Source organism: Calliopsis andreniformis, unplaced genomic scaffold, assembly GCF_051401765.1.
Source record: "Calliopsis andreniformis isolate RMS-2024a unplaced genomic scaffold, iyCalAndr_principal scaffold0022, whole genome shotgun sequence".
Lineage (NCBI taxonomy): Eukaryota > Metazoa > Arthropoda > Insecta > Hymenoptera > Andrenidae > Calliopsis > Calliopsis andreniformis.
In genome coordinates, this window is record NW_027480432.1 from 10,012,483 (window position 1) to 10,025,515 (window position 13,033).

Consider the following 13,033-nt stretch of genomic DNA (forward strand, 5'->3'; position numbering starts at 1 on the left):
TTTGACGTCCATTCGATACGCAAGATTATGCACACTTCTCCATCTAAATTACAACTGAGTTATTTTATGTTGACTCATGTCGAATAAAAAACCAAGCGTGCAATACTACTACTGCACTCTTTCTTGCTGTTTTGGTATTTCGAGCATAACTGCCAGTGTTTACATTGCATCATTCTGAGAAAACTTGGTTGATAAGTGTAGGTTAATCGGTTGCATGTTTCCAAGAGTAGCGACTTGTAAAAGGTTCCTATTGAGTGCTATTGGTTAGCGTGTGGTTCGTGAATTTTTAAACTTGCGCTGGAAAACAGAGATACGGTTTCTGTGGAGTTATTGCCGAGTTCGAATCACAAAGGTACTAGTGAAAAAGAATAGGTAATTTATGACGTCGCCTGTACTAGGTACTCTATGTAGGTTGCACAACATGCACGATCTTCCGCCTGAGGTCCTCCAAACACTCCAAAGTAGGCTATTATCAAAGGATTAACACGTGCATCGTCCTATGACCCACATCTAGGTCAGCACGATTTGAATAATCACTTCTCACGATGTTTTCATCAGATTCTTGTTTACATTTTCTAGTTTTAGGTTTGGTTCGTTTACCTCTTGAAAGAAACTGGCACATATGTTTAGATAGGTACATTCAGTTTTTCTGAAATTCATGCACAATTAGGAACGACACAATAAAAACTCTTGGGGGTAGATATGCCCTAGAAAAGTTCCTATTGTCTGCTGTCTTTGATTTGTTTAAATATATCCTAGATGGATACATGTACAACACAATAAAAACCATTATTTCATTTAGTTCTGAAAAAATTCCTCTCTCAAAAACATAGTGATTATTGCTAGAAAATGTAACAATCACCCTCTAGCACCATTAGTTTGCTTTAAATGATCTCTAGTCAACTTGCTTGAATTTTCTAATACAGCCAAAGGGCAAATCTACATAGTTAGCCAGTAATGCCATTCACATAATCATAGATTCTAGTGACAGGGTTATACATTATTCCCATTTCCCTTCTAAAAACTATCTAATGTCTCTTTTTTATAATTCTATAAACCTTGTATCGATTCCCAAATGTAGGGGTGAATTAATATTCTTTAGTAAACTGTAAACATATTAGCTTTGCCTAATAAGAAAAGGATTCTCCAGCTTCATAATTATTTCATCGAAATTATTTTCAGCTTCGAGTCATTCCCTGAAACATTGCCCGCCTATCACAAGACATTACAGCAAATAAAACCTGTAACGAATCCAAACTCGAGGATTGTTCACTGAAACCGATTTCCCAACCTCTGGCACACTTGTGAGCCCGCCTTAAGGCGCATACAGTGCACAGGAAAAGTAGTGCATTGCGGTCGAACTGCGGCCTGCTCGACCTCCATCAACAAAGTAGCAAAAGCAAAGTTCGCGGCTGTCCGCACGATATATTGAATATTTCAGCGGGACATTGAGAAAGACAGTAAGGCTCCCAGATGCGTTATCTAATCACCGTCTGACACGCGATTGCTGACCAACCACGTGATACACATATGCATACCGCCGTGCAGCGGAATGTACCGTTTGAAGCGAACAGGTCAGACAGTTCCCGACAGGTACACGATTTTTTCGTGTGTAACGGTCGATCGACCAGCGCCGCTGAAATTCTGTCGAATTTGCATGGAATTTGAGCCTGTTAAGACTTCTCTGGCGTAACGATATACCGTTGGCTCGTGTTTCCGCTCGCAACGCTATCTTTTTGCGCAAACAGAGCCATTATCATATTTACGTATTAGGAGGGATATAGGATGATACAAAATTTCGTGAATCGATCGATCGCTGCAAGGCAACGATGCACTGGTCGTTATGCAAGAAAGGGTCCAGGGGAAGAAAGAAGAATGTCAAATTTTGACGTTTCTCGGAAAATGGAAATTTAGTTTTCGATATGTCGTAACTTCATGGTTTCTTGGATATGGTATAGATAAAGCTTCAATTTATTCTTCACTTTATTCTGCAGCATTTTCAATTTTTAGTTATAATTTTAAGCAATGTATCGATGACTTAGTGTAGAAACGTTGCTTGCTACCTTTGGTAAAGTTTGAGATTTTATAATATAAGATCTATTTATAATATAAAATACATTTGTAGGATAAAATGTATTTATAATATAAAATCTCAGACTTGCCTAAAATGAAAATGGACATGCATCTGTAGTGCACTAAGCCATCGATATAGCACAGCAAACTGTACCAGATGAAAGCTATTTCAACAATATTGTATACAGAAAGCTAGAATGTCAGAAGAAATTATTGTTATCATCGATTCATTTTATCTTGCTCTTGTGTGACTTTGTTTCATTCTTCACTCTCGAACTATGGTCAGAAATGTGACATTGTCTCGTTGCTTTCATTTTTTAGCTTCTGTTTCAGATATCTTCTTCGGAAGCTTGCACTAGAATTTTTAAGCTTTTTCTGTGCAGAATATGTTCAAAAATTGTACAATAGATCATCGAACTATCGGCGAGACCCAAAAGATTTCCCTTTCTTGTATTATTTTTCATTAATATTCTTCACGTTTTCGTTGTACATCTCAATTTCTTACGACTGTAAATTCAGAAAAATTTTAATTTGCTATTCGATATACTCTGTGATAAAAAGTACACACAGAAGCGTACAAAACAAGGTTAAACTCAAAATTCATTAAAATTGACATTTCCCTTTTTCCTCGTGGACCCTTCAAATAAGCTTGTTAAAATGAGCTATTTAACATTGTTATGTTATCAGTCATATTAATATAACGTTTGTGAATCTTATATTAATGGCGACGAATGTGACGTTTTGATGTTGTATTAACCTGTTAGAACACAGCTGGCGAAGTGTTATAATACATTTTTGCGAATGTTTACGTTCAGTCTGCTTCAATAAAGACGAGCGAAAATGTAGATAATGTGTATGAATTATGCATCTGTTGAAAAACTTGTTATTTCGATCGTCAGAGAAAAATAGGTATAGTGGTTCCTCGATAGAGGTTTACAGCTCACTGATGAGTTTATAATGAGAGATATGGTTTTGAGATCATCTTGTATTTATAGTAGACCACTTAGCGCTTATCAGAGATATCAGTGATAAAGTACGCAAATAAATTTCGACCATTTTAACCCCTCTAACAATTATTTCGTACATACACGTCATGAGCAAAGTCAACTTATAGCGGGAATTACGTGTACATGTACATATACATACACAATTGTGACAATTTCTGTCGCTTATGTTGACTCGTCAGTCTGAACTGTTAGGTTATTGTAAAAATGCAAGTTTTTTCAAATAATAATTATAATGTATGAACTATTTTTGCATACTGGTTAAGACGCATATACTAACACACAAGTGGCAAAAAGTTTGTCCTATTGTAGAATACTTTTTCAGTGATGAACAATAATATTCAAGAAGTTTTCAAAGGATTCCAAGTTATGACAAATATAATAGCGTGCTATTAACGCGGGATTATTGTGTTTGCTAATCGTTAGCAATTGTAGAGCTGGTAGATGTAAGTATACTTGTAAAATGAATAATTTCTAATGTTCTAGTTAGTGATGTAATGCAGAAAGTGCAAATGCGTCTTATTTGTAGCAAGAAAAAGAAATACCTTGAAGGAGAAAGTAGAATGCAATTTATTTCTGAGGAAAATCGTTGGTAATTTGAGTTTCAATTACACAGAGTCTTGGTTGAAATTATTCATCAATTGAAACAAATTAATAAATGGATCATGTGTGTATCAAGATATCAAGTAGAAAATATATGTATATAGATTTATGGTTAATAGTAAGTGCTTAATAATTCATAGAATATGTACCTATATTTCAATCTGAACACTGTATCAACAGGTAGAATTACATTCTACTTTAAAATGCTGAATATTTAATGCTTGCATTGTCACCTTTGATTCTTAATGGTATAAAATGATATGCTGCATTGTTACAATGTTGCGGTGTGGACAATAGCAGCATTTATGTGCATATACTAAACACAAGGTAGCGTGTGAAAAGAACGTGCAAGTTCAGGTGTTCAGTACTGTTATTGAAATTAATAGGATCTACGTATATGTGTACAGTAGAAGCTCGATTAAGCTTGCTGCAAGACCATACTTCAAGTATTCTCATGATGACTAATTCTAATTTTTGCAGTAGACTACCATTAAATTGTAGTCTAAGTCTCAATTGATGTTCTATTGTGCTCTTAGTGCCGCCATATTGAATGGCAGTAACAGCAAATACCTAAAAGAGACTTTCAATAATTGAGACCAGCTTCATCCAAGTTGTACTGTATTATACTTGAATAGTTCATCTTTTTCTTAATACCTTAACTCTTTCTTTCTTAAAATATTTTAAAAGTACAAAGAAATATTTATATTTCGAGCACTTTGCATGTAAAATATATATATGTTAACTTCATGAAAATATTTTAACATTTTCAAAACATTTAAATTCTCGTTCCACTTGTAGCTATTTTTTAGCAGTGACAAATAAAGAATTTAATCGCGATTTTAATTTCGATTGCTATGTAGCCATATGTTTAGATTTACCATATGTTTATTATTTATGTGGTAAGAAGTATTTAATTTTATCAAAGGAATTCGTATTTTATTTTTTTCTAACTGACTAAGTCAAATATTGATGAAATAATATTGTTAACATGTAACATTGTGATTAAGATTGTTACTAGATTTTTTATAGTAATTGTTGCATTTCTGTCTTCTAAAGACACAGATTACGAGGGTCACGAAATATATCTCCTATTTTTTTATTGAGTTACAGACATTTTTTTAAACATTATTACTCCCATTTGAAAATCAAGAATTCTTATTTTTAACAATATGGAATGTAAAATTAATTTTCATACTTTAAAAAAATATAAAAATGTAAAAGTATGGCTAAAAGTGGCTAAAACAATATGATTTCAAAAATATTTGGTAAATTCTTCTTTTGCACAGTTTGCCATTGAATAGAAGCATCGAAAAAGTAGAAATAGATACCAGTACGTGAGTATCTTGTATGACCTTTTATCCGAGCAATACCTGTATGCAATATGTCACCATTTGTGCTACCTTGTTACGTTTCTCTTCTAAGAATTTCTTCATTTCCAAGCTACGCTCGCTTGAATCGATTCCAAGAACCAGTGGGAGTATTCGTGTAGCAAATATGTGCGTACCTACAGAGTGAGTCCATCGTGTTGCATTTTACGAGACATTTCCATTAAACATGTCTCCTGTACCCATTCATGATTTCCCTTTTTCCTGTAGTGCTTTTATTTGGAATTCAATTACGAAATCAATAGCAGATAAAATAGTAAACGAAGTGTCTGTTTAAAACGAAAACATCTAATGCCACTTTCAAACGACAGATAAAAATGCGAATGGGTTGACAGGATATTTTACATTGTGGAGTACCCTGTTCCCCATTATGTTAATGAAAATACAGAGCGATTTACAGTTAGAGATCAGTCGAGCTAAAAGTGATAGAGGACAATGGGAGAAACTTTTATTCAGATCTCTGTAAAAGTATTTTCTGTCCGCCTTTTTCATTACTTACTGCGATTTTGTATGGCTTCTGTAATTTTTTAACTCTGAAGCACGGAATTTTAGAAAATAAAATGGCCCATGTTGCACAGAAATTTTATTCTTGTAAAATTCAACAAAGTAGGGAATTACGGAATTATTAGGCTGCTTCCAGTAATTTTAATTTTTGAATATACTATAAAAAATATCCCATCCTCCATATTTAGGTATTAAAAAGGTGGGATACATTTAACCCTACCATGCTTGAAAAAGTTAAGAAGCTAAAACGAAGAAAAACAAGAAAATTATAATAAAATGAATAAATCTTGTGAAGATCCAAACGTAGGCTTCCCTGATCGTGACCCTCCGCACTTGACCTCTTGCAACAGCGTTCTCTTACTACGTACATACTCACGATTCACTGGTGACGAGCTTGTGAGTGAAGTAGTGCAGTCGTTCAAGAAATATCGTATGCTTTAACCCAAGCGTATCACTAATTAGACCAATCACAGGACTGAAAGAACTGCGTAGAATCAATCAGTAGCAATTGCTAAACTATGTCTTCACTGAAGCAACAAGGAGGAACTTCTTGTTGCTGTCTCGTGTACCTTAAATAAGTCGCCGCTTGTCGAATGTTTGTCCAGGTTTCTGTTTCTGTTGGCAGCAACAAATTTCGCCTTGAAATCAAACCAAAACTTCAAATTATATTGAAAAATGGTTCTATAAGTTGGTGTTTACTGGAGACATTTTGGAATACACAGCAGCAAGAGGCGATGAGATGTTCTTTGCTGTTGCTTCAGTGGAGACATAGCTTCAGAGTGTAAGATATTTTTTGGTCGATTGTACACCCAGCTCAGGCGATTCTGGTTGCACTGACACTGTCTCTTTCTTACAGGGGAATCATTATAAAAGACAGAGAGAGATAGAGTATTGGTGCAGCCAGAATCGCTTGAGTTGGCTGTACACATTCGCGAAACTAGGAGCACTTGCAGCTCATTTTCTCTTGTCAAACATCTGAGTGGGAGTGGAAACAACAAATCGTTTGTTTTAAATAATTTGCAAACGTAGTAGAATAATTTTTCCTCAGTATGGGTTCACTACTCATTGAGTTTATAGTCTAGGGTGATCAGTTTATCTGGAAGCCCTCGAATGAATGTTGGCAGCATTTACAATGCTGACAGCAATTGCAATAAGTACTGCCAACACTCGGAAGATTTCCAGATGAACTGATCACCTTATATAGTGTAGGACACTTTAGACGTGGATGCTTTGTTACACCGCCAAGCTTGGGAAGGATGAAATTGTGGAATCATTAAAAAGCTAGACAATGGTTTCCTTTATCTTGTTTGATGATTCATCTTGGAATTATTATTAACTTGTGGATATTTATGCAAATTCGTATCCCTATCAACACAACTATCGAAATGGAACTTAATTGAGTTGAAGAGTAGTAGAAGTCTAAAATTAGCCATTTTTAAATAATTTCAAAAGCATATCTGGATCTTAGAGTCAAATTGTATTGAGTCACAGAGAAAATAAGAGGGTCTAATAAATCAAAATATGATTTTTAGGCTGGTACTATTATTTAACTCAATTCTTTAATTAAGTAAGTGAAGATCTGTTTCACTCTTCAAATACGTATTATCTATAACGTGTGCTTCATTTCTGTATTTTGCATAGTTTTATTTATTAAATGCATCCTGTACTCTATTATACATTTAAATTTTCCATAAATGCATACAAACTTGCAGTCCAATAATTATGTACCTACCAATTAAGTAGTTTATGTTTCTCTTCCTTTCATTTTTTTTAATTCACTCTGGTTCACGCAGCTCAAACGAAATATTAAGACAAAACCTCAACACTCTGCTCTCCACATAAATTCACTGATTAAATTCACTTAAAAGTGTTAACACTTTAACAGTTTATCCCGAGGGAGACTGTGTGGATAAGAATAAAATAAAAAATAAAAAATAAAAAACCTTTTACCAAAATTTACAATTTTATTCATCAGTTAAAGGGTTAATAGCACCTTGCATTACCAATCACAATCAACCAGTGCTATTTAACTTTATCTCATTTGTTTTCTTACGTGCCAGAAACGCGATACTATTATTGTTATTATTATTATTTTGAGCGTAACTTTGTCCAGAGAACGCTCGTCCAGGTCACAACCCCTGAGATAGATTATCACATTATTTCACGGTGTGTATCTAATCTGTGTCGTTTTTTATGCTTTCCAGACTGCTCTCAGTATTTTCTTCCAAGAGGCTGCGATACCTCCATGCGCGCAAGGGCCAGGCACGCACTTCGGCCAAGTAAGTTTCGACTCGTTTCACTTTTGACAAAGGTTATCGGTAGCTCGAATAAGCTGCAATGAAAGCCTCGGCCTGTTCTCTTCGATCGTTCCTATAATTGTGCTGGCATCTGATCGATATCGAAACCATTTCCTAGCGTCTCACAGTTATCCAAAATGGCTGCCTCGTCACGGAGAAACTAAAATGTCGACCATGATCGATTATGAAATTTTTGGTGTTACTAAGTTCCTAAATCCCTGAGGATCTTTGTGATGTTATTTATCCATGACCATTGTTCAAATTGGGTAATCTTTATCATACTTAAAAGGAATTACATCTACCCAGAAGTCAGAAAAAATTATGTAAATTCAGGAATTTTTTTTTAACCATGAATAAAAGTGACACGAAGATTTTTCCTCTAGAAGATACATCTTTTAACTGTATTTTCCTAACTTTTCATGAAGAACTGTTATTAACTGAAGAAGATACTGGCAAACACAGATAATATGTTTTTCTTTCAAACAGTGCATCTGAGAGCAAAGAGCCGAATGGATATTAAAGTAGATGAAATTTAGAAGTCCTTGACGATCTCCAAATTTTAATTTTATACGATACAGTGTATCCAAGCTGAAGCAGACCACTTAAATATCTCCTCTGATTTTAATGACACGAAAATTGTCTGTGGCATAATTTACATAGTTTGGAAGGATGAATATCATGGAAGAACAATCTTTTGTGCAGGACCATTTTGTATACTTTTTTAGATTTTCGTATTAATAAAAACAGAGAAGGTATTTAGATAGTCTGTTTCAGCTTGGACACTGCTACTTTTTGCTATTTTTTTTTATAATTTTACCTCCCAGTTAGGGAACGATCTGCAGACTGCCTCTAGACCAACATTGTCTATCATGTGGCTGTTCAAGATAATCTGCAATCTGCAGACTATATCAGGAAGTATTCAGCTATGCAGGCAAGAATAAAATTACCTATTGTTACTAAATTGATGTTGAGTGTTCTCTCTGTAATGGAACACTCACGTAATACGTATTCCAAGTGTATTATTTTATACATTATTGTACATATTACTCACATTGTATATTTGTAACTAGGTACAGTTACGTAAAACATTTACATTTAATGTTAATAATAACTATAATATATATTCTCTCTCTCTCTCTCTCTCTCTCTCTCTCTCTCTCTCTCTCTTTCTTAAGTTGAAGAATTCAGTTTCTACTTTAAATATTTCAAATTTATAAGAAAGATAATTAAGGAAAGCCTTAATCGTCAATAAATGAACTTTGCTTTCGATTATACATGCAATTCTGAGACAGAAAAGAATTTTTCGCGGTCAGACAGCCGTTTCGGATCACCGTGTGTCGCGCGAACTTCGTCTGCCCTCCCCTCGCGTCTCTTTCTCCTCGATGAACTCATCTTTATTTATTTGTGTCACGTGCAACAATCCCGCGACGCATCACGCGTACAACTTTATTCACTCGATGGCGCGATTCACGAAGGGATCACTGGTCGGGCGTGAAACTGTTTGCGACTTGCTCGTAAACATTCGCAAGTTTCGTATCTAGTATCTTCTCTTTTGATTTTGGTTCATGAGGAATGACGAATATATTTACTGTTTTGATTTTTGATTTTTTTTCTTGATAGTTTCTTTTTGTAAGTGGTTAATCTTCATTGTGATTACTCGGTAAATAAATACTTTCTGGTTTTATGTAAATGTTGTTTGTGTTGATATGCTGAGAAATTGGAGATTTGGAAGCAATTGGAGATTTGAGAGAATATTAAACTTGGAGTTTTTTGTATGATAAAATAGAAATGCATTTGAGTTGGATGTGGGGTATTTTTTTTGAATGATTATACAGTCTTCACTCGCTATAGTCTCATTATTTATTGGTAGATGTTAGCTTATACAGTGTAACAAATGGGTATTGTCAGTTTGTGCTTGGAGGACATCGGTTTCTCTAGTCAACTGTGGGAGTGAGAAAAATAATGTAGTAATTTTGAGAAACAGTGGAAATAAGATGATTTTATAGCGTGAGGATACTGTACTCTTGAAATACTTACTTCAAATTTGTTATTTTGGATCCAGTTGTTTATTGATTGTAGATTATTAGATATCTATTTATAGTATACACATGTGACATTATATATATTCGTTTTATCGTGAAAATTAAAGCATTTAATAAATAAGAACCTAAAATTATGAAGAATCACTTCAGTTGATAAATAAAAACGTAAAATTATGAGAAAATATTTCAATTAAATATATATATATTTTTTAATAAAACTAATTTTTGGACATTACACAAAATATCCACTGCCTCACGATCTACAGTATAAATACTGCTTCTTGTTTAATTAATTCATAAACTTGGAAAATACTCCAATAAAGATAATCACTTTCTTTCGGGTAAGAATAATAACAAGTCCAGGTTTTATTACAGTATTTTTGAACTCGTAAATATAAAACTGATAATACCTATAGCAATACTTTAACCAAAGTGTTATTGTGAAATCTTTTATATTGTTTACTTACGTGTAAAAACATAGGTTCTTCCATTTAAACCTCCAATTATAATTCCAAGTAAATAATAACTGACCTGAAATTATATTTGTGGTCGATAAAGAATTTCTCAACAATTTTTAAAAGGAATAGTAGAACTTATAATTCTTGGAAAATTTATTAGAACAGTTCTATTATTTTGTTGTTAAGTATATTATTATTCAGAAGAAAGTGTACTGTGTTTTACTGAAACTGTGTCAGAAATTTTCAAGAACAATTTCACAGTAGAGCTTAAAACAAAGCGAAAATAAAAAATTAGGAAATTTCGAGGCTTCGTTTTCAAGTTATTAATTGTTACAGATACAAATTTAAAATGCATTTGAAATGTGTCTTACTTCGGGACTTCTTCCACTTCTGGTTATCATTAGCCAGATCACGCAAAGAAATATTAGTAGAAAAAGAAAATGGAGTAAGTCTAGTCAGACATTTCACGTGCGCTTTAGACGTTCTTTAAAGAATTAATATCTCAGAAACGAAGCTTGGAAAGCGATTTCATCATCCCACATTTTCGTCTTATTATGACGTACAAAATCAGTTCTTAAAATTTCTGACACCTATTATCGAACACTTTGTATACATCAGACTTACCTATTGTCACAATAAATTATGCGAAAAATCACCATTAAAATAATATATTATTTTATTTGTTTAATTATGTGTCACTTTATTTGAACAGAAGAATGATTTTTCTTTAAATTATTTCATGTTTATTCCACAAAAAATATCTTTGGCTGTTGTCACAAACGTATCACCAAAATATAATGACCAAGAACTTGGTCCTACATTTTTGGAAAACTAGTCGCTACTGGTAAAATCGACACACTGAAGGATTCTTGTTAGAACAGTTCTACTGCAGGTACTGTTTGCAGATTCTCTAAAACATATACGACACGATGCCCCTGAAATGAATAGCTAACCTTTAGAAGTTTATTCTACTTGTGTGGGAGTAAGAAAAGGTCATAGAGTTGCCAGAGTCCCCAGCTTGAACATGCTTCCTTTTATGAACCTGGCTTCAAGTAAACGAAATTTATAGTGTGACTTATGTAACTAGGACAAATTAGACTCTTTGTAGGTTACATTTAGGAAAAATACTCTTATCGCTTGGTGTTTTGTTTTAGTAACTTTTGAAATATTAGTTGCGCCTTCTCCTCCACTTTCCATGACTTGTGTACACTCCTACAGAACTTCTGAGTTTTGTTTATGTTGCTGGCTAGTGTGGACTAATTTTACACGAATTTTGTCTTTACTTGCACTTGACGTAGTGCAGATTTTTATACGGTTTCACATTCTCACAAATACAGTTAACACTTTGATACTCACGTTAAATTCGCTAAAAATTGTGTCACTTTGACAGCGACTCTAGCTTGAAAAAAATGGTTTTTAATTCATTTTTGTATTTATTTTAGAGTCTTCTTCTACTTAGATTTCCATGCTTACCATTTTTGGTTACTATCTTACTATAAATTACTATATTTATGTTACTATATTATGTTACTATATTTATAATTGTATATTTCAATATTACTCACAATGATGTAAAAATTGTCATCTATATGTGGGTGATATGGTAGTCAACTTGTTAAAAAAACGAAAGCTAAATAAAAATTTCTTTTATCTTTCAATTACTGTAATTTGCACATTTTTTTATTTATTTATTTAGAATCACATCCATTATTCGGTTATTAGTGACTGTTATTATACATATACATTCATATAACAATTGACTTTTGCATTTATACATTCATGTATACAGATAAGCACTTATTTAACCATTTATAATATACACATATCTACAATGAAGTAGTATAAGCAGAATTTGCACTTTATTTTTCATATTTTATATATTCTTGAGTACTATATGCATTCTATAATTTCTTACACGTTTAAAATTTTCATATTTGCATAAAAATTCGCAATCCAGTTATTATTATAATTTTCTATTATACGTGGTGTCCCACATAACTATTGCTACGCTAGATTTTCTTTAAACTTCATCAAAAATTATATTAAATAAGAATCAAACTCTATTTATTTCTGCAAATTCCCTCATCAAATGAAAACTTTTTTATCTTCAATTCTTTTCGAAGATATACTAAACCTCAATTTTTCTTCTTTAACGAAACTAAGACCAAATCATGCTCACAAACTGCGATTAGGTAGCTTCTTTATCACGAATAATATCACAGCACGCATGATTCGTATGATCGGGCTCTTACGAAGGTTCCCTGCAGTCCCGAATATCTGACTTTCCTTTATCTTGAGCAAACACGAGATTGTCTAAGGTACACACCCTCGACTGTGCCCCCAAATGGCTTCGAGGAAGCTACATTATCAATGTTGTAAAGGAAATATATTGCGCGGAGATAGCTCGATGCGTTTATGGATGTAGCACCTGCGTTTTGCAAATGTATGTTGGACTCGACAGGAAAATGAATTGATGATAAACGATGCAACGTGTGTGGCAGAAAAAGGGCTAAACGTTGTGCTGATTTAAGGGGTAGATTACGAAGGGCGAATTTTCTGAAGGGGTAGGATCAAGGAAATATTTGAATACAATTTTTGGAGACAGTTTTAGCGAATTAATTCAGGAAACAGGATACTTTTTCTAAATACTAATTTCTCTATTAGTAT

General features: G+C 33.4%; 1 protein-coding gene across 1 annotated transcript in view; it reads left to right on the top strand.

The window, feature by feature from the left end:
- Positions 1-13,033, top strand: part of LOC143186748 (UBA-like domain-containing protein 2) — a 77,047-nt gene that overhangs the window by 26,293 nt on the left and 37,721 nt on the right. The window contains exon 2 of the mRNA XM_076390488.1: positions 7,774-7,848. Within this exon, the coding sequence (XP_076246603.1) occupies positions 7,774-7,848 (75 nt within the window). The remainder of the gene's footprint in view (positions 1-7,773; positions 7,849-13,033) is intronic.